This window comes from Triticum aestivum, chromosome 1A, assembly GCF_018294505.1.
Source record: "Triticum aestivum cultivar Chinese Spring chromosome 1A, IWGSC CS RefSeq v2.1, whole genome shotgun sequence".
Classification (NCBI taxonomy): domain Eukaryota; kingdom Viridiplantae; phylum Streptophyta; class Magnoliopsida; order Poales; family Poaceae; genus Triticum; species Triticum aestivum.
This window is the reverse complement of record NC_057794.1, coordinates 326,068,011-326,087,696: the sequence shown is the minus strand read 5'-3', so window position 1 is coordinate 326,087,696 and position 19,686 is coordinate 326,068,011. Positions and strand designations below refer to the sequence as shown.

The 19,686-nt window shown below is 47.9% G+C and overlaps 1 protein-coding gene across 1 annotated transcript; it reads right to left on the bottom strand.

Moving 5' to 3' along the window:
- Positions 1–640, bottom strand: LOC123048673 (protein RESPONSE TO LOW SULFUR 2). The gene has a single exon (XM_044471725.1). The coding sequence runs from the start codon at positions 544–546 to the stop codon at positions 235–237; it is 312 nt and encodes a 103-aa protein (XP_044327660.1). The 5' UTR covers positions 547–640; the 3' UTR covers positions 1–234.
- Positions 641–19,686: the final 19,046 nt, after the last annotated feature.

The following is a 19,686-nucleotide window of genomic DNA, read 5'->3' as shown; positions in this document are numbered from 1 at the left end:
GGGGCAACATTAAGATGTTCTCAAGAGATATGTAGAACTACACAAACGACGTTATATACAGTACATCTCAAAAAGAAAAGAAAAGAAATGTACATCCTACACTACACGCCACCAGCACGCACGAGTTGGCATCAAACACACGCCGGCGGAAAGGAGAAAAATTTAACAACCACTACAGCCTTGCATGATCACACATAATAACAGGCAAGGGAACGCATGATGAGATTCGGTTCGTCAGTGAAGGCCGGGCTGCACGACGGCGCCGTGGAGGCCGGAGGACCTGAGCAGGCCGTCCATGAGGGCGAGCCTCTCGGAGAGCGCCCTGACGTGCTGCTGGTACTCCATGGCCTGCGTCATGGCCTCCGCCTCCAGCTCGCCGAGCTGCACGCACAGCCGCTCCTCGGCCTCCTCCGCCACGGCCACCCGCGCCAGCGCCGCCTCCAGCTCCCGCTGCAGCCGCTCCTCCCGCGCCTCCGCCTCCGCCACGGCCCTCGCGAGCTCGGAGCTCTTGCCGTCCATGGCCGCTGCCGCTGCCTTCCTCGCCATGCCTCCTGACTTCTCGGGGGTGAGTGGGGGAGTATACGTAATAGCACTATGCACAGACGTGTTTACGAGTTCGCTGGGATCTGGATCTCTCTTGATCAGGTTGTGGCGCCTTTTATATAGGCCGGGCCGCTCGGGCCGGCTGCCGCCGCGGAGGGAAAGCGGGAATGTGTCCAGGTTCAATGAACCAATCGGGCACGTTAGGTGTCGGCGTACGCCTACAGAGCTGCTACATATAAGGTGAGGTCATCATCGTTGATAATTCAATGCTTTGCCCGTACGTCTCTCTCTTATTGCATTTCCTCCTGGTTGAGAGGTGAACGTGGTGGGCGGATGGATAGTCAAACACCAGCAACCACAACTTTTGCCTGATTTGTCTAGCACATTCTGGCCGTTCGATCGAGCGTCGGAGAGTGGGGATTGGAGAGACAGACGAGGGTGAATATCGGGCGATACCATTGCTTACCTGCTCCATGATAAAACTTAAAAGAATGGTTAAATTTAAATATTTCTGTTTGTTTGTAAATATTCACAACACGTGTGTTTATAACTCATAAATAATTCAGATCCAAATTCGAAGCACACATAGAGAGAAAAACCCATCATCAATAGAGTTTATAAGAGCATCTACATCAACGACCTGCAAATTCGGGCCCTCAAACGCCCGCGGACGCGCCTGGGCGCGGCCGTGGGCACTGAATGAGCACTTCTCAAATCTTGTCGGCCACATCCGTGTATCTCATATTCGGTCCATCATATCCATACTAGCATGCAACATAGATAAAAACAACGTAGGTCATCACACAAACATATAATCTGGGCATAGAAATGCACATTCGGATCACCCAAAGATTATCGATTGATGTCCAAAAGATCGCTAAAGTTCACATAATTCACATAAACGACGGACAAGTTTAAACTAGATTACTAAAACTTGAAATTGAAGACAGAGACGACGGAGATTCACCACTTCCTCACCGGCTCTTTGCCCTTCCGGTCGCCGACGCAGCTGTAGGCATCGACAGCTGGTGTCGGACAAGGAGCCATGGTCGTCGTCATCGTCGGAGGTGTCAAAGAGGATGATGAGCCCTTTCAGCCATCGGACCTTCCTGTCCTGCCGTCGCTTGAGCTTCGCGAGCCGAGCCGCCTCTGCCTCCTCGCGCTCGGACTGCTCAATGGCAATCCGGAGCGCCTTGGCATTCTTCCGGTGGAGCCACCGCGCGTCCATCTCCACGGTCGTAAGCAATCAGCGGTAGACCCATTGGAGGAGACCCGAGTCCTAGTCGGGCTCCGCCTGCATCCCGCGGCGGCGGTGCATGGACTGTTCCGCCTCCTTCCTCTCCCTTTCTCGCTGCCGCTCGTGGCGGCCGACACGCATCTCTGATTACAGCGTGTGCATCTGGGCCGGCGGGGCAAGCACAAGCACCCGCCGCTGCCCATGTGGGTTAGCAGCAACTGGCGGGGGAAGGGGACGACGTAGGGGAGGCGCAGATTGCGCATGCCACCTGTCGGAGCTATGCACGGGCTGGGAGGAGCTAGCGCCGGCGTTTGAGCTGCGCCGATGGGGAAGTTGCGTCTGCGGCGAGGCTGCAGATCTGGAGCTGCCCCCGGTCTCCACCTTGACCGCTCCAAGGCGATGTGGAGGGCAAGCTCATAGTCCGGATCTAGCTCGGAGTCGGGGCGGCTACCGGAGCTTGACATTGCGCCGGATTTGATCTGAATCGGTGTGGGAATAGGAGAGGACGGAGCGAGAGAGGAGAGTGTGAGTGAGTTAGGGTTTCGAAGCGTTGAACTAGATGGGGTTTTTCTTGTGGGGTCGGTGGTGAGCCGGGCTTGTCAGGCGGACGCGCCCGGGCATGCCCGGGAGATGTAGGGTGGAACCCTAGATGGCCGATCTTTCACGAAAGGAGCAGATCCCGCGATGAACACAAAGAACACGAGGGGAAACACGAGAGAATCACTCAAACCAACAAGAACGATCACACATATGCTAGATCCAAGTACACATAGAGATCACACGATCCAAAGTCAACAAGGGACGATACAAGGGGTAACCGGTTCTTCTCCGTGAGGAGGTCTTGATGGGGGTCTTCTCCGTGAAGGAGGTCTTGAATCCAACGTGGATCTTCTTCGAAGAGGGGCCGCGGTCTCTCTCAAGGAGTAGATCCGTATGAATGAGCAAAGCTCTATCTCAAATGAGCTAAAACCAATGCTAACCCTAACTAGAAGGAGGAGGAGGTATATTTATAGTCTTAGTGCAAATGGGGGCGAAGTGAAGGGGTACATGGGCCTCGGGCCTCATCCTGTGCGCAGACAAGTATCGGACGTCCGGTGTATAGCAGTCGTCCAGTGGCTCATGGGCGGCCGGACGTCCGGTGGCTTCCGGACTTCCGCTGGTGCTGGCTCGGTTGCTGAGGTACCGGATTTCTGGAAGTGGCCGGACATCCTGTCGCCGGTCGTCCGGTGACGTCGGACGTCCGCTCGTTTGGCTCGGGTGCGGAGGCACCGGTCGTCCGGTTCGGGTTGGTCGTCCGCTCATTGTAGCTCGGTTGGGGCTTCAGGCGCTGGACGTCCGGTCCCGACCGGTGGCTGTAGCTTTCGTGGCAGTCCTTCTTCTCATCCTTGGCACTCAGTGTCCTCGCCATCTTGTCCGTTGGATGTAGTTGCTCCATGGCTCTCCTCCAAGTACCTGATCACACATAGTGTTTCTGCTTGAGATAGCAGCCATGTCTCATGCATAGAAAGTGGTAGTTAGGAAAGGAGCGAGTTCACCTTATCTTCGATAGCCTTTGCTCGCGCTCTTGTCATTGGTCCAAGTGGTGTCATGGGTGACGTAGGTAGGTCCATGGAGATGACCTTGGGATGCTCCGCATCATCTCCCCTCCCTTGGGAAAGATCCGACCTCGGATCGAAATCTTCATCACCATGGTAGGGCGAAAGATCCTTGACGTTGAAGACGTCGCTCACGTTGTACTTGTCGCGCGGGAGGTCGATCTTGTAAGCATTGTTGTTGTAGCGTGCAAGCACCTTGAAGGGTCCATCCGCTCGTGGTAGAAGTTTGGACTTGCGTTCGTTGGGGAAGCGGTCCTTGCGAAGGTGTAGCCACACAAGATCTCCAATGTTGAATACCATGGGGTGCTTGTTGATGTTGAGCTTGGTTGCGAGTCGTTGTACTTGGCGCTCAATGGTGTGCCTTGTGTCTTCATGTATCTTCTTGAGATAGTTCAATCGGGCACTCACGTCCATATTGGTGCGCTCTTGTAGTGGTAGAGGAAGAATGTCCAATGGGGACAACGGGTTGAATCCATAGACGACCTCGAAGGGGGACTTGCCGGTAGTCGAATGTCTTGTGCGGTTGTAGGCGTACTCGGTGATTGGTAGGCACTCTTCCCTCTCCTTGATGTTCCTCTTGATCAACACGCGTAGTAGAGTGGAGAGCGTTCAGTACGTCACTTCCGTTTGGCCGTCGGTTTGTGGATGGTATGCCGTGGAGAATAGAAGCTTGGTTCTGAGCTTGGCGCATAGGGTCTTCCAAAAGTAACTCAAGAACTTGACGTCGCGGTCTGAGACAATTGTCTTTGGCACTCCATGTAGGCATAAGATTTCCCTACAAAAGAGATTTGCAACATGTGAAGCATCGTCTATCTTGTTGCAAGGAATGAAATGAGCCATTTTTGAGAATCGGTCCACAACAACAAACACGGAATCCTTTCCATTTCTAGTCCTAGGCAAACCAAGTACAAAATCCATGCTAATATCTTCCCATGGGTGGTACGAAATTGGAAGAGGCATATAGAGACCATGGGATTAGACTTAGCTTTGCGACATGTCGAACATCGGTTGGTGAAGCGGTTGGCATCGCGGAACATCTTGGGCCAATAATAGTTCTTGGAGAGCGTAGCAAATGTCTTGTCGCGTCCAAAGTGTCCCATTAGGCCTCCTCCATGAGATTCTTGCAAAAGCAACAAACGAAGAGAAGACTCGGGGATGCATAGTTTGTTAGCTCTCATAAGATAACCATCCTTGATGTAATAGCGTTCCCGAGATGTATGCATCACACATTTGGCATAAGGAATAGCAAAAGTAGGATCATGCGCATACAAGTCTTTTATGTGCTCAAAGCCAATGACATCCAATTCAAGTTTAGTAACAAGCATGCATATGCGGGAAAGAGCATCCGCCACAACATTTTCCTTACCTTTAATATACTTGATGACATAAGGAAATGACTCAATGAATTCACTCCATTTAGCATGATGCTTGTTCAACTTAGTTTGACCCTTAAGGTATTTAAGCGTTTCATGATCGATATGAATGTCAAATTCATGAGGGCGAAGATAATGTTCCTGTTGGGGATATTACTGCTGGGCGTAAACCGGCCTATCTGGGCCGGGTCAACTTCATCAGTAGTTCAAGAGTGATAAAGCCCAAGAAGGCAGATGAGGGCCTAAGGCCCGTAGCCGGTTCAAGACTTGTAACTATAAACCGGGATTTGTATATAAACTTGTATTGTAAGTTAGGAAAAGGAGAGACCAACCCAGAATACGGATATCGACCGGTGTTGGGACTCTGTGAACCGACGGGTGTCACCCGTGTATATAAGGGGACGACCCGGCGGCGGTTCAAAGATAGACAACAACTCGAGACATAGGCGAAGCTTGTTTGCTCCCTAGTCATCGAAACCCCATCAATTCCATCACAACTAGACGTAGGCTTTTACCTTCATCGAAGGGGCCGAACTAGTATAAACTCTCTTGCGTCCCTGTGTCCGCTTTAACCCCTTTAAGCTAATCCGTCGTGATGGCTCCACGACTAAGTCCTTTCTCTAGGACATCTGCCGTGACAAAACCACGACAGTTGGCGCCCACCGTGGGGCTATCGCACGATGGTTTCCGGTTCTTGGAGGGCCGCTTTGAAGGACTCGAGGGCTATGCTGTAGGCCGGATGACTAAGAGTCATCGCGGCAAGTTCTACATCGACGACGCAGGTTGGGGCCCCGAGGCCGGCTCAATTGAGTACGGGTACCGGGTCCCCTTTGGTGGCATTCACGTTTTCATTGGCAAGATTGGTGAACCGGGCCCTGAGCCGGACATCTGCACCGACCTCGTCGAGACGGCTCAGTGTGCGTGATCCGCCTGGATTAAACCGACCATGAAGCGTGCCTTCGTGGGAGTCATCCATGGAGGAAGTTATGAGGATGGATCAGAATCTCGCGACGATACCGTCATTTGTTCCGATGACGAGTCATCGACCAGAGAAACCGAATCTCTTTATCAGCTACAAGACGGCCGGATTGGGGGTTGTTCCGATGGCGACAGTATTCCGGACCCCTCTGATCTGCCCAACTGGGTTGGAATATTCATGACTGGCACACAAGCAGCGCTTCACTCTTCGACCGCTGCGGCAACAACCTCCGGTTCAGCAGCGGCGATGGCTGCCGGGGCAGGAGGCCCTGTGCGCCCGCCGGCTCAAGTTCTATCAGAGCTATTTGATGCATTGGCTGTGCTCATGGCGGAGGCTAATCCGGCGGATCAGGGCGTTCACAACGCCGAGATTGCAAAAGTGAAGGAACAGATCACCCAGGCCAAGGCAGACCTGGCAGCTGAGGACACCAGGATGGCCACGGAGCGGGCCGCTTTAGACGCACAAGCCTACAGGCTCATGTTGGACCAGAGTGCGTCGCAGGAAGTCATGAGGAGGAAGTACCGATCCCGTTTGCCTCTGGTTTTTGAGGCCAGAGACCTTTTTAAAACTCCAGGAGTAGGAACCGGCAATCCGCTGGAGGGAAACCGGGCGGAAGCTCCCGGGACCGGTGCACCGGTTCAGCCTCGTCAGATGGACCCGCCTCGTCAAAACACCGTTATACCTCAGGCTGTTTTAACACCTCCGGGTCACTACTCCAACCTGATGGACAATCTCGTTGCCGCTGCTGCACGGCTGGAGGCCATTCCAATTGAAGGTGATTCACCGCAAGCAGTAGAGACGCGACGGGTCAAGGAGCTTCTGAGGACAGCTTTGGTCCAACAGGAAGCATACTCATACAGCCGCGACCGGATCCACTCGACCCCCCATCCAAGCTGGAGCTATAGCAGACATATGGATGAACCGACAGTGTCGAGTAACGAACGACGTGGAGCACCCCGTGGCAACAACCCGACGGGTGGTGCTGATAACACTCAGGAAGTGGTGAACCGGGCCCGAGCGCGCAGGGAGGCCGAGTTAGCCACACAACATCAGGCTCGCAGCTCATGCTGGTTCATCCAACCATCTCGATCGAACCTGGTGTTACTTCTAGTTCTTTGGGGGTACCTTGCCTTATCCCCGCTTTATGCAATGTGCGCCTGCCCAAGGATTTCAAGGGCCCGCGCAAGGTACCAAATTACACGGCGGATCAGCCTCCAGAGACATGGGTGGAGAGCTATGAGATGGCCATGGAGATGCTTGATGTGGATGACGCGGCGTGTGCGAAATACTTCACCATGATGCTTGAAGGAACGACTCGTACTTGGTTAAAAAGCTTGCCGGCTAATTCTATCAGTTCATGGGACCAATTACGAGCCCAGTTTATCAGCAATTTTAAGGATACATGTAAACAGCCTATGTCGATAGTGGACTTAGCTGCATGCGTCCAGGAGGAAGGAGAATCCACGACTCATTGGGTGTGCCGGGTTTCACAAGTGTTGCACTCGTCAGACCGCATCAACGCTGACACCGCAGTATTAACCCTAGAAGGCAACTGCCGGTTTGGGCCCCTGAAGCTGAAGTTGGGACGGATGAAGCGTCATTGCACTGACATGGGGACCCTCATGGCCGCTTTGGTGAAATATGCTGATTCTGATAGTACCAAGGATCCCGAATCTGATGATGACAAGACAGGGAAGGGAAAGAGGAACAACAACTCCAAAGGTCAGCAGCATCACTGGGCAGGCAATGGTGGTGGAGGCAAGCGTAAAGCGGATGGTAACATGGACTTTGTGGCTAATACCAACGCACAGGACAATGGCCGGCGACGCAAGGGTAAACCAAACAATCGTAATGGGGTACCCAACCCTAACCCAGACCGCCTAAACTATCTGCTAAGCCAGCCCTGTCCAAGATATGGGACGAAGGAGGCACCAGCAAACTGTTGGGGAACGTAGTAATTTCAAAAAAATTCCTACGCACACGCAAGATCATGGTGATGCATAGCAACGAGAGGGGGAGAGTGTGATCTACGTACCCTTGTAGATCGACAACGGAAGCGTTAACTTGGTTGATGTAGTCGTACGTCTCCACGGCCCGACCGATCAAGCACCGAAACTACGACACCTCCGAGTTCTAGCACATGTTCAGCTCGATGACGATCCCCGGACTCCGATCCAACAAAGTGTCGGGGAAGAGTTCCGTCAGCACGACGGCGTGGTGACGATCTTGATGTTCTACTGTCGCAGGGCTTCGCCTAAGCACCGCTACAATATTATCGAGGACTATGGTGGAAGGGGGCACCGCACACGGCTAAGAATATGATCACGTGGATCAACTTGTGTATCTAGGGGTGCCCCCTGCCCCCGCATATAAAGGAGCAAGGGGAGGAGGCCGGCCGGCCCTATAGGCGCGCCAAGGAGGAATCCTCCTCCTAGTAGGAGTAGGACTCCTACTAGGAGGGGGAAGAAAGTGGGGAGGGAGGGGGAAAGGGGGGCGCCGCCCCCCTCTCCTAGTCCAATTTGGACCAGGGGGGAGGAGGCGCGCGGCCCACCTTTGGCTGCCCCTCTCTCTCTCTCCACTAAGGCCCATATGGCCCATTACTTCTCCCGGGGGGGGGGGGTTCCGGTAACCCTCCGGCTCTCCGGTTTTCTCCGAAATCACCCGGAACACTTCCGGTGTCCGAATATAGCCGTCCAATATATCAATCTTTATGTCTCGACCATTTCGAGACTCCTCGTCATGTCCGTGGTCACATTCGGGACTCCGAACTAACTTCGGTACATCAAAACTCATAAACTCATAATATAACTATCATCGAAACCTTAAGCGTGCGGACCCTATGGGTTCGAGAACAATGTAGACATGACCGAGACACATCTCCAGTCAATAACCAATAGCGGAACCTGGATGCTCATATTGGCTCCCACATATTCTACGAAGATCTTTATCGGTCAGACCGCATAACAACATACGTTGTTCCCTTTGTCATCGGTATGTTACTTGCCCGAGATTCGATCGTCGGTATCTTAATACCTAGTTCAATCTCGTTACCGGCAAGTCTCTTTACTCGTTCCGTAATACACCATCTCACAACTAACTCATTAGTTGCAATGCTTGCAAGGCTTATGTGATGTGCATTACCGAGAGGGCCGAGAGATACCTCTCCGACAATCAGAGTGACAAATCCTAATCTCGAAATACGCCAACCCAACATGTACCTTTGGAGACACCTATAGAGCTCCTTTATAATCACCCAGTTACGTTGTGACTTTTGGTAGCACACAAAGTGTTCCTCCGGCAAACGGAAGTTGCATAATCTCATAGTCATAGGAACATGTATAAGTCATGAAGAAAGCAATAGCAACATACTAAACGATCGGGTGCTAAGCTAATGGAATGGGTCATGTCAATCAGATCATTCAACTAATGATGTGATCCCGTTAATCAAATAACAACTCTTTGTCCATGGTTAGGAAACATAACCATCTTTGATTAACGAGCTAGTCAAGTAGAGGCATACTAGTGACACTCTGTTTGTCTATGTATTCACACATGTATTATGTTTCCGATTAATACAATTCTAGCATGAATAATAAACATTTATCATGAAATAAGGAAATAAATAATAACTTTATTATTGCCTCTAGGGCATATTTCCTTTAGCCTCCCACTTGCACTAGAGTCAATAATCTAGTTCACATCGCCATGTGATTTAATAGCAATAGTTCACATCACCATGTGATTAACACCCATAGTCCACATCGATATGTGACCAACACCCAAAGGGTTTACTAGAGTCAGTAATCTAGTTCACATTGCTATGTGATTAACACCCAAAGAGTACTAAGGTGTGATCATGTTTTGCTTGTGAGATAATTTTAGTCACCGGGTCTGTTATATTCAGATCTGTAAGTATTTTGCAAATATTTATGTCAACAATGCTCTGCACGGAGCTACTCTAGCTAATTGCTCCCACTTTCAATATGTATCTAGATTGAGACTTAGATTTATTTAGATTAGTGTCAAAACTTGCATCGGCGTAACCCTTTACGACGAACCTTTTTCCACTTCCATAATCGAGAAACATATCCTTATTCCACTAAGGATAATTTTGACCGCTGTCCAGTGATCTACTCCTAGATCACTATTGTACTCCCTTGCCAAACTCAGTGGTAGGGTATACAATAGATCTGGTACACAACATGGCATACTTTATAGAACCTATGACCAAGGCATAGGGAATGACATTCATTCTCTTTCTATCTTCTGCCATGGTCGGGCTTTGAGTCTTACTCAATTTCACACCTTGTAACATAGGCAAGAAACTCATTCTTTGACTGTTCCATTTTGAGCTACTTCAAAATCTTGTCAAGGTATGTATTTATTGAAAAACCTTATCAAGCGTCTTGATCTATCTCTATAGATCTTGATGCTCAATATGTAAGCAACTTCACCGAGGTCTTTCTTTGAAAAACTCCTTTCAAACACTCCTTTATGCTTTGCAGAATAATTCTACATTATTTCCGATAAACAATATGTCATTCACATATACTTATCAGAAATGCTGTAGTGCTCCCACTCACTTTCTTGTAAATACAGGCTTCACCGCAAGTCTGTATAAAACTATATGCTTTGATCAACTTATCAAAGCGTATATTCCAACTCCGAGATGCTTACACCAGTCCATAGATGGATCGCTGGAGTTTGCATATTTTGTTAACACCTTTAGGATTGACAAAAACTTCTGGTTGCATCATATACAACTCTTCTTTAAGAAATCCATTAAGGATTACAGTTTTGTTATCCATTTGCCAGATTTCATAAAATGCGGCAATTGTTAACATGATTCGGACAGATTTAAGCATAGATACGAGTGAGAAACTCTCATCGTAGTCAACACCTTGAACTTGTCAAAAACCTTTTGCGACAATTCTAGCTTTGTAGATAGTAACACTACTATCAACGTCCGTCTTCCTCTTGAAGATCCATTTATTTTCTATGGCTTGCCGATCATTGGGCAAATCCATCAAAGTCCATACTTTGTTCTCATACATGGATCATATCTCAGATTTCATGGCCTCAAACCATTTCGCGGAATCTGGGCTCATCATCGCTTCCTCATAGTTCGCAAGTTCGTCATGGTCTAGTAACATGACTTCCAGAACAGGATTACCGTACCACTCTGGTGCGGATCTCACTCTGGTTTACCTACGAGATTCGGTAGTAACTTGATCTGAAGTTACATGATCATCATCATTAGCTTCCTCACTAATTGGTGTAGTAGTCACAATAACAGATTTCTGTGATGAACTACTTTCCAATAAGGGAGAAGGTACAATTACCTTATCAAGTTTTCTACTTTCCTCCTACTCACTTCTTTCGAGAGAAACTCCTTCTCTAGAAAGTTTACGAATTTAGCAACAAAAAGTCTTGCCTTCGGATCTGTGATAGAAGGTGTATCCAATAGTTTCCTTTGGATATCCTATGAAGACGCACTTCTTCGATTTAGGTTTGAGCTTATCAAGTTGAAACTTTTTCACATAAGCATTGCAACCTCAAACTTTAAGAAACGACAACTTTGGTTTCTTGCCAAACCACAGTTCAGATTGTGTCGTCTCAACGGACTTAGATGGTGCCCTTTTAAACGTGAATGCAACTGTATTTAATGCATAACCCCAAAATGATAGTGGTAAATTGGTAAGAAACATCATAGATTGCACTATATCCAATAAAGTACGGTTATGACATTCGGACACACCATTATACTGTGGTGTTCCAGGTGGCATGAGTTTGTGAAACTATTCCACATTGTTTTAATTGAAGACCAAACTCGTAACTCAAATATTTGTCTCCGCGATCAGATTGTAGAAACTTTTATTTTCTTGTTACGATGATTCTCCACTTTACTCTGAAATTCTTTGAAATTTTCAAATATTTCAGACTTGTGTTTCATTAAGTAGATATACCCATATCTGCTCAAATCATCTGTGAAGGTCAGAAAATAATGATACCCGCCACGAGCCTTAACACTCATCGGATCTCATACATCAGTATGTATTATTTCCATTAAGTCAGTTGCTCGCTCCATAGTTCCGGAGAACAGCGTTTTAGTCATCTTGCCCATGAGGCATGGTTCGCAAGCATCAACTGATTCATAATCAAGTGATTCCAAAAACCCATCAGCATGGAGTTTCTTCATGCGCTTTACACCAATATGACCTAAACGGCAGTGCCACAAATAAGTTGCACTATCATTATTAACTTTGCATCTTTTGGTTTCAATATTATGATTATGTGTATCACTACGATCGAGATCCAACGAACTATTTTCATTGGGTGTGTAACCATATAAGGTTTTATTCATGTAAACAAAACAACAATTTATTCTCTTACTTAAATGAATAACTGTATTACAATAAACATGATCAAATCATATTCATGCTCAACGCAAACACCAAATAACACTTATTCAGGTTCAACACTAATCCCGAACGTATAGGGAGTGTGCGATGATGATCATATCAATCTTGGAACCACTTCCAACACACATCGTCACTTCACCCTTAACTAGTCTCTGTTTATTCTGCAACTCCCGTTTCGAGTTACTAATCTTAGCAACTGAACTAGTATCAAATACTGAGGGGTTGCTATAAACACTAGTAAAGTACACATCAATAACATGTATATCAAATATACTTATGTTCACTTTGCCATCCTTCTTTATCTGCCAATCACTTGGGGTAGTTCCGCTTCCAGTGACCAGTCCCTTTGTAGTAGAAACACTTAGTCTCAGGCTTAGGACCAGACTTGGGCTTCTTCACTTGAGCAACAACTTGCTTGTTGTTCTTCTTGAAGTTCCCCTTCTTCCCTCTGCCCTTTTCTTGAAACTAGTGGTCTTGTCTACCATCAACACTTGATGTTTTTCTCGATTTCTACCTTCGTCAATTTTCGCATTACGAAGAGCTTGGGAATCGTTTCCGTTATCCCTTGCATATCATAGTTCATCACGAAGTTCTACTATTTTGGTGATGGTGACTAGAGAATTCTGTCAATTACTATCTTATCTGGAAGATTAACTCCCACTTGATTCAAGTGATTGTAGTACTCAGACAATCTGAGCACATGCTCACTAGTTGAGCGATTCTCCTCCATCTTTTAGCTATAGAACTTGTTGGAGACTTCATATCTCTCAACTCGGGTATTTGCTTGAAATATTAACTTCAACTTCTGGAACATCTCATATGCTCCATGACGTTCAAAACGTCTTTGAAGTCCCGATTCTAAGCCATTAAGTATGGTGCACTAAACTATCAAGTAGTCATCATATTGAGCTAGCCAAACGTTCATAACGTCTGCATCTGCTCCTGCAATAGGTCCGTCACCTAGCGGTGCATCAAGGACATAATTCTTCTGTGCAGCAATGAGGATAAACCTCAGATCACGGATCCAATCCGCATCATTGCTACTAACATCTTTCAACACAATTTTCTCTAGGAACATATCAAAATAAACACAGAGAAGCAACAACGCGAGCTATTGATCTACAACATGATTTGCAAAATACTACCAGGACTAAGTTCATGATAAATTTAAGTTCAATTTAATCATATTACTTAAGAACTCCCACTTAGATAGACATCCCTCTAATCCTCTAAGTGATCACGTGATCCAAATCAACTAAACCATGTCCGATCATCATGTGAGATGGAGTAGTTTCATTGGTGAACATCACTATGTTGATCATATCTACTATATGATTCATGCTCAACCTTTCGGTCTCCGTGTTCCGAGGCCATATCTGTATATGCTTGGCTCGTCAAGTATAACCTGAGTATTCTGCGTGTGCAACTGTTTTGCACCCGTTGTATTTGAACGTAGAGCCTATCACACCCGATCATCACGTGGTGTCTCAGCACGAAGAACTTTCGCAACGGTGCATACTCAGGGAGAACACTTCTTGATAATTAGTGAGAGATCATCTTATAATGCTACCGTCAATCAAAGCAAGATAAGATGCATAAAAGATAAACATCACATGCAATCAATATAAGTGATATGATATGGCCATCATCATCTTGTGCTTGTGATCTCCATCTTCGAAGCACCGTCGTGATCACCATCGTCACCGGCGCGACACCTTGATCTCCATCGTAGCATCGTTGTCGTCTCGCCAATCTTATGCTTCCACGACTATCGCTACCGCTTAGTGATAAAGTAAAGCATTACAGTGCGGTTGCATTGCATACAATAAATCGACAACCATATGGCTCCTGCCAGTTGCTGATAACTCGGTTACAAAACATGATCATCTCATACAATAAAATTTAGCATCATGTCTTGACCATATCATATCACAACATGCCCCGCAAAAACAAGTTAGACGTCCTCTACTTTGTTGTTGCAAGTTTTACGTGGCTGCTACGGGCTTTAAGCAAGAACCAATTTTACCTACACATCAAAACCACAACGATAGTTTGTCAAGTTGGTGTTGTTTTAACCTTCGCAAGGACCGGGCGTAGCCACACTCGGTTCAACTAAAGTTGGAGAAATTGTCACCCGCTAGCCACCTTTGTGCAAAGCACATCGGGAGAACCAGTCTCGCGTAAGCGTATGCGTAATGTCGGTCCGGGCCGCTTCGTCCAACAATACCGCCGAACCAAAGTATGACATGCTGGTAAGCAGTATGACTTATATCGCCCACAACTCACTTGTGTTCTACTCATGCATATAACATCAACATATAAAACCTAGGCTCGGATACCACTGTTGGGGAACGTAGTAATTTCAAAAAATTTCCTACCCACACGCAAGATCATGGTGATGCATAGCAACGAGAGGGGGAGAGTGTGATCTACGTACCCTTGTAGATCGACAACGGAAGCGTTAACTTGGTTGATGTAGTCGTACGTCTCCACGGCCCGACCGATCAAGCACCGAAACTATGGCACCTCCGAGTTCTAACACATGTTCAGCTCGATGACGATCCCCGGACTCCGATCCAGCAAAGTGTCGAGGAAGAGTTCCGTCAGCACGACGGCGTGGTGACAATCTTGATGTTCTACTGTCGCAGGGCTTCGCCTAAGCACCGCTACAATATTATCGAGGACTATGGTGGAAGGGGGCACCGCACACGGCTAAGAATATGATCACGTGGATCAACTTGTGTATCTAGGGGTGCCCCCTGCCCCCGTATATAAAGGAGCAAGGGGAGGAGGCCGGCCGGCCCTATAGGCGCGCCAAGGAGGAATCCTCCTCCTAGTAGGAGTAGGACTCCTACTAGGAGGGGGAAGAAAGTGGGGAGGGAGAGGGAAAGGGGGGCACCGTCCCCCTCTCCTAGTCCAATTCGGACCAGGGGGGAGGAGGCGTGCGGCCCACCTTTGGCTGCCCCTCTCTCTCTCCACTAAGGCCCATATGGCCCATTACTTCTCCCGGGGGGGTTCCGGTAACCCTCCGGCTCTTCGGTTTTCTCCGAAATCACCCGGAACACTTCCAGTGTCCGAATATAGCCGTCCAATATATCAATCTTTATGTCTCGACCATTTCGAGACTCCTCGTCATGTCCGTGATCACATCCGGGACTCCGAACTAACTTCGGTACATCAAAACTCATAAACTCATAATATAACTATCATCGAAACCTTAAGCGTGCGGACCCTACGGGTTCGAGAACAATGTAGACATGACCGAGACACATCTCCAGTCAATAACCAATAGCGGAACCTGGATGCTCATATTGGCTCCCACATATTCTACGGAGATCTTTATCGGTCAGACCGCATAACAACATACGTTGTTCCCTTTGTCATCGGTATGTTACTTGCCCGAGATTCGATCGTCGGTATCTTAATACCTAGTTCAATCTCGTTACCGGCAAGTCTCTTTACTCGTTCCGTAATACACCATCTCACAACTAACTCATTAGTTGCAATGCTTGCAAGGCTTATGTGATGTGCATTACCGAGAGGGCCGAGAGATACCTCTCCGACAATCGGAGTGACAAATCCTAATCTCGAAATACGCCAACCCAACATGTACCTTTGGAGACACCTGTAGAGCTCCTTTATAATCACCCAGTTACGTTGTGACGTTTGGTAGCACACAAAGTGTTCCTCCGGCAAATGGGAGTTGCATAATCTCATAGTCATAGGAACATGTATAAGTCATGAAGAAAGCAATAGCAACATACTAAACGATCGGGTGCTAAGCTAATGGAATGGGTCATGTCAATCAGATCATTCAACTAATGATGTGATCCCGTTAATAAAATAACAACTCTTTGTCCATGGTTAGGAAACATAACCATCTTTGATTAATGAGCTAGTCAAGTAGAGGCATACTAGTGACACTCTGTTTGTCTATGTATTCACACATGTATTATGTTTCCGGTTAATACAATTCTAGCATGAATAATAAACATTTATCATGAAATAAGGAAATAAATAATAAATTTATTATTGCCTCTAGGGCATATTTCCTTCACAAACCACCTTTAGAAGGATTGCTTTATTATGCAGGAGTTCAAGAATTCTAATAATTTCCGGTATGATCACGAATCTGGCGGTGGCTCAGGATCCGGGCCGGGTTACGGTGGAGGAAGTTCCGGTTCAGGATTTAATGGTAATCCGGGCGGACATAATGGTCAAAATAGTCAGAACAACCAGGGTGGTTACAACCAACAGTAGCAACAGTCAGGTTACCAGAGCAACCCAAGGCAGTTGAGTAGTGGGAAGTACCATGTCCTCACCACTAGCTTGGACAAGCGAGACCGGAAGGTTCAGAGGCGGGCGGTTAACTCTGTTGAACCGGCCATACCTCGTTATCTACGTTGGTCTGAACAGCCAATCATATGGAGCAGAGAGGATCACCCTCCCCAGGTCGATAATCCGGGTCAGTTGGCTCTGGTGGTGGCGCCTCAGGTGGGAGGTTACAAGTTCACCAAGGTGCTCATGGATGGAGGTAGCAGCATTAATATCTTGTACTATGAGACGTTCCATCGTATGGGACTGACAGATAAAAATCTTAAACCGTCTAATACGGTGTTCCACGGTGTAGTACCTGGCAGATCAGCATATCCTGTTGGTAAGATAGCTCTGGAAGTGGCCTTTGGGGATGATCATGATTCCAAGTCGGAGACATTGATGTTTGAAGTGGTGAAAATCCAAAGTCCATATCACGCCCTATTTGGGCAACCGGCCTACGCCAAGTTTATGGCACAACCCTGTTATGTGTATTTGCAGCTCAAGATGCCGGGTCACAAGGGGACAATAACGGTTCACGGAAGCCGCAAAATTGCTTTGGAGTGCGAGGAAGGTGGTGCGGCCTATGCAGAGTCGGTTTGTGCCACCGAGGAGCTGAAGTATTATAAGGACAATGTTGATCCGGCGGACATGACTCCGTTAAAGAAGCCAACTACGGAGCATGATCCGGCCCTGAAGTTCAAATCGGCAGCAGAGACTAAGCTTGTTGACTTTGTAGATTCGTCCAAGCAGTTTAGCATCAGTGCTAATTTGGATCCAAAATAGGAAAGCGCGCTCATCGAGTTCATCCGTGAGAATCGGGACATTTTTGCATGGAAGCCCTCTGACATGCCAGGTGTACCGAGGCAACTCGCTGAGCACACCCTTAATGTGGATCCTAAATACAAATCGGTGAAACAGTTCCTCCGCCGGTTTAACGAAGAAAGACGCAAGGCAATTGGAGAAGAGGTAGCCAGGCTCTTAGCAGCTGGTTTTATTGTTGAAGTTTTTCACCCTGAGTGGGTTGCCAATCCGGTGCTGGTCCTTAAGAAAAACGGCACCTGGCGCATGTGTGTGGATTACACAGATCTTAATAGAGCTTGTCCAACAGATCCTTTTGCCCTCCCCTATATTGATCAAATTATTGATGCTACGGCGGGTTGTGAGCGTTTAAGTTTTTTGGATGCATATTCTGGCTATCATCAAATCAAAATGGCAGTTAAGGACCAGGAGAAAACGACATTCATAACTCCCTTTGGAGCCTTCTGCTATGTGTCTATGCCCTTTGGGCTCAAGAGTGCCCAGGCAACTTATCAACGTTGTGTGCAAAATTGTCTACACAAACAGATTGGCCGTAATGTACACGCCTACATGGATGATATCATGGTTAAATCCAGGGAGAAGGAGACTCTGATTGGTGATTTAAAGGAAACTTTTGATAACCTGAGGACATACAAGATGATGCTTAATCCGGACAAATGCGTCTTTGGTGTACCGGCGGGCAAGTTATTAGGCTTCCTGGTGTCCAATAGGGGAATTGAGGCTAATCCGGAGAAGATCACAGCCATCACCTCCCTGGCTAAACCGAAGTGTATCAATGATGTTCAATGCCTGGAAGGCCGGATTGCCGCGTTAAGCCGGTTTATCAGTCGTCTTGGTGAGAAGGCAATCCCTTTGTATCAGATGTTGAAGAAAACAGATCAGTTTGTCTGGAGTTCTGCTGCTGATGAAGCATTTGAGGACTTAAAGCGGCAATTGGCCAATCCGCCTGTGCTCGCCGCTCCCATTGACAAGGAGCCGTTACTGCTATATGTTGCTGCTAATGCTCGGGCGGTCAGCGTGGCTATTGTGGTGGAGCGAAAGGAGGCAGGTAAGGAGCATCCGGTTCAACGTTCGGTCTATTATATGTTGGAAATATGCCCTAGAGGCAATAATAAAAGTATTATTATATTTCAATGTTCATGATAAATGTCTTTTATTCATGCTATAACTGTATTATCCGGAAATCGTAATACACGTGTGAATACTTAGACCACAATAGGTCCCTGGTGAGCCTCTAGTTGACCAGCTCGTTGTGATCAACAGATAGTCATGGTTTCCTGACTATGGACATTGGATGTCGTTGATAACGGGATCACATCATTAGGAGAATGGTGTGATGGACAAGACCCAATCCTAAGCATAGCATAAAAGATCATGTAGTTCGTTTTGCTAGAGCTTTGCCAGTGTCAAGTATCTCTTCCTTCGACCATGAGATCGTGTAACTCCCGGATACCGTAAGAGTGCCTTGGGTGTATCAAACGTCACAACGTAACTGGGTGACTATAAAGGTGCATTACAGGTATCTCCGAAAGTAGCTGTTGGGTTGACACGGATCGAGACTGGGATTTGTCACTCCGTATGACGGAGAGGTATCTCTGGGCCCACTCGGTAATGCATCATCATAATGAGCTCAATGTGACCAAGGTGTTGGACACGGGATCATGCATTAAGGTACGAGTAAAGTGACTTGCCGAAAATGAGACTGAACAAGGTATTGGGATACCGACGATCGAGTCTCGGGCAAGTAACGTACCGATTGACAAAGGGAATTGCATACAGGGTTTGATCGAATCCTCGACATCGTGGTTCATCCGATGATAACATCGAGGAGCATGTGGGAGCCATCATGGGTATCCAGATCCCGCCGTTGGTTATTGACTGAGAGCGTCTCGGTCATGTCTGCATGTCTCCCGAACCCGTAGGGTCTACACACTTAAGGTTCGGTGACGCTAGGGTTATTAGGAAGACTAGTATGTGACTACCGAATGTTGTTCGGAGTCCCGGATGGGATCCTGGACGTCACGAGGAGATCCGGAAGGGTCCAGAGGTAAAGATTTATATATGGGAAGTTGTCAAACGGACACCGGGAAGTTTCGGGGTCATACCGGTATTGTACCGGGGCCACCGGAAGGGTTCCGGGGGTCCACCGGGAGGGGCCACCCCTCCCGGGGGGCCACATGGGCTGCGTGGGGCAGGGAGCCAGCCCCTGGTGGGCTGGCCGCACCCCCCTCCCTTGGGCCCATGCACCTAGGGTTGAGGGGGAACCCTAGAGGGGGCGCCCCCCTTGACTTGGGGGGCAAGCCACCCTCTCCCCTCTCCCCTAGGCCGCCGCACCCCCCCCTAGATGGGTTCTAGGGGGCCGGCCCCCTTCTCCCTCCCCCCTATAAATAGAGGGGTGAGG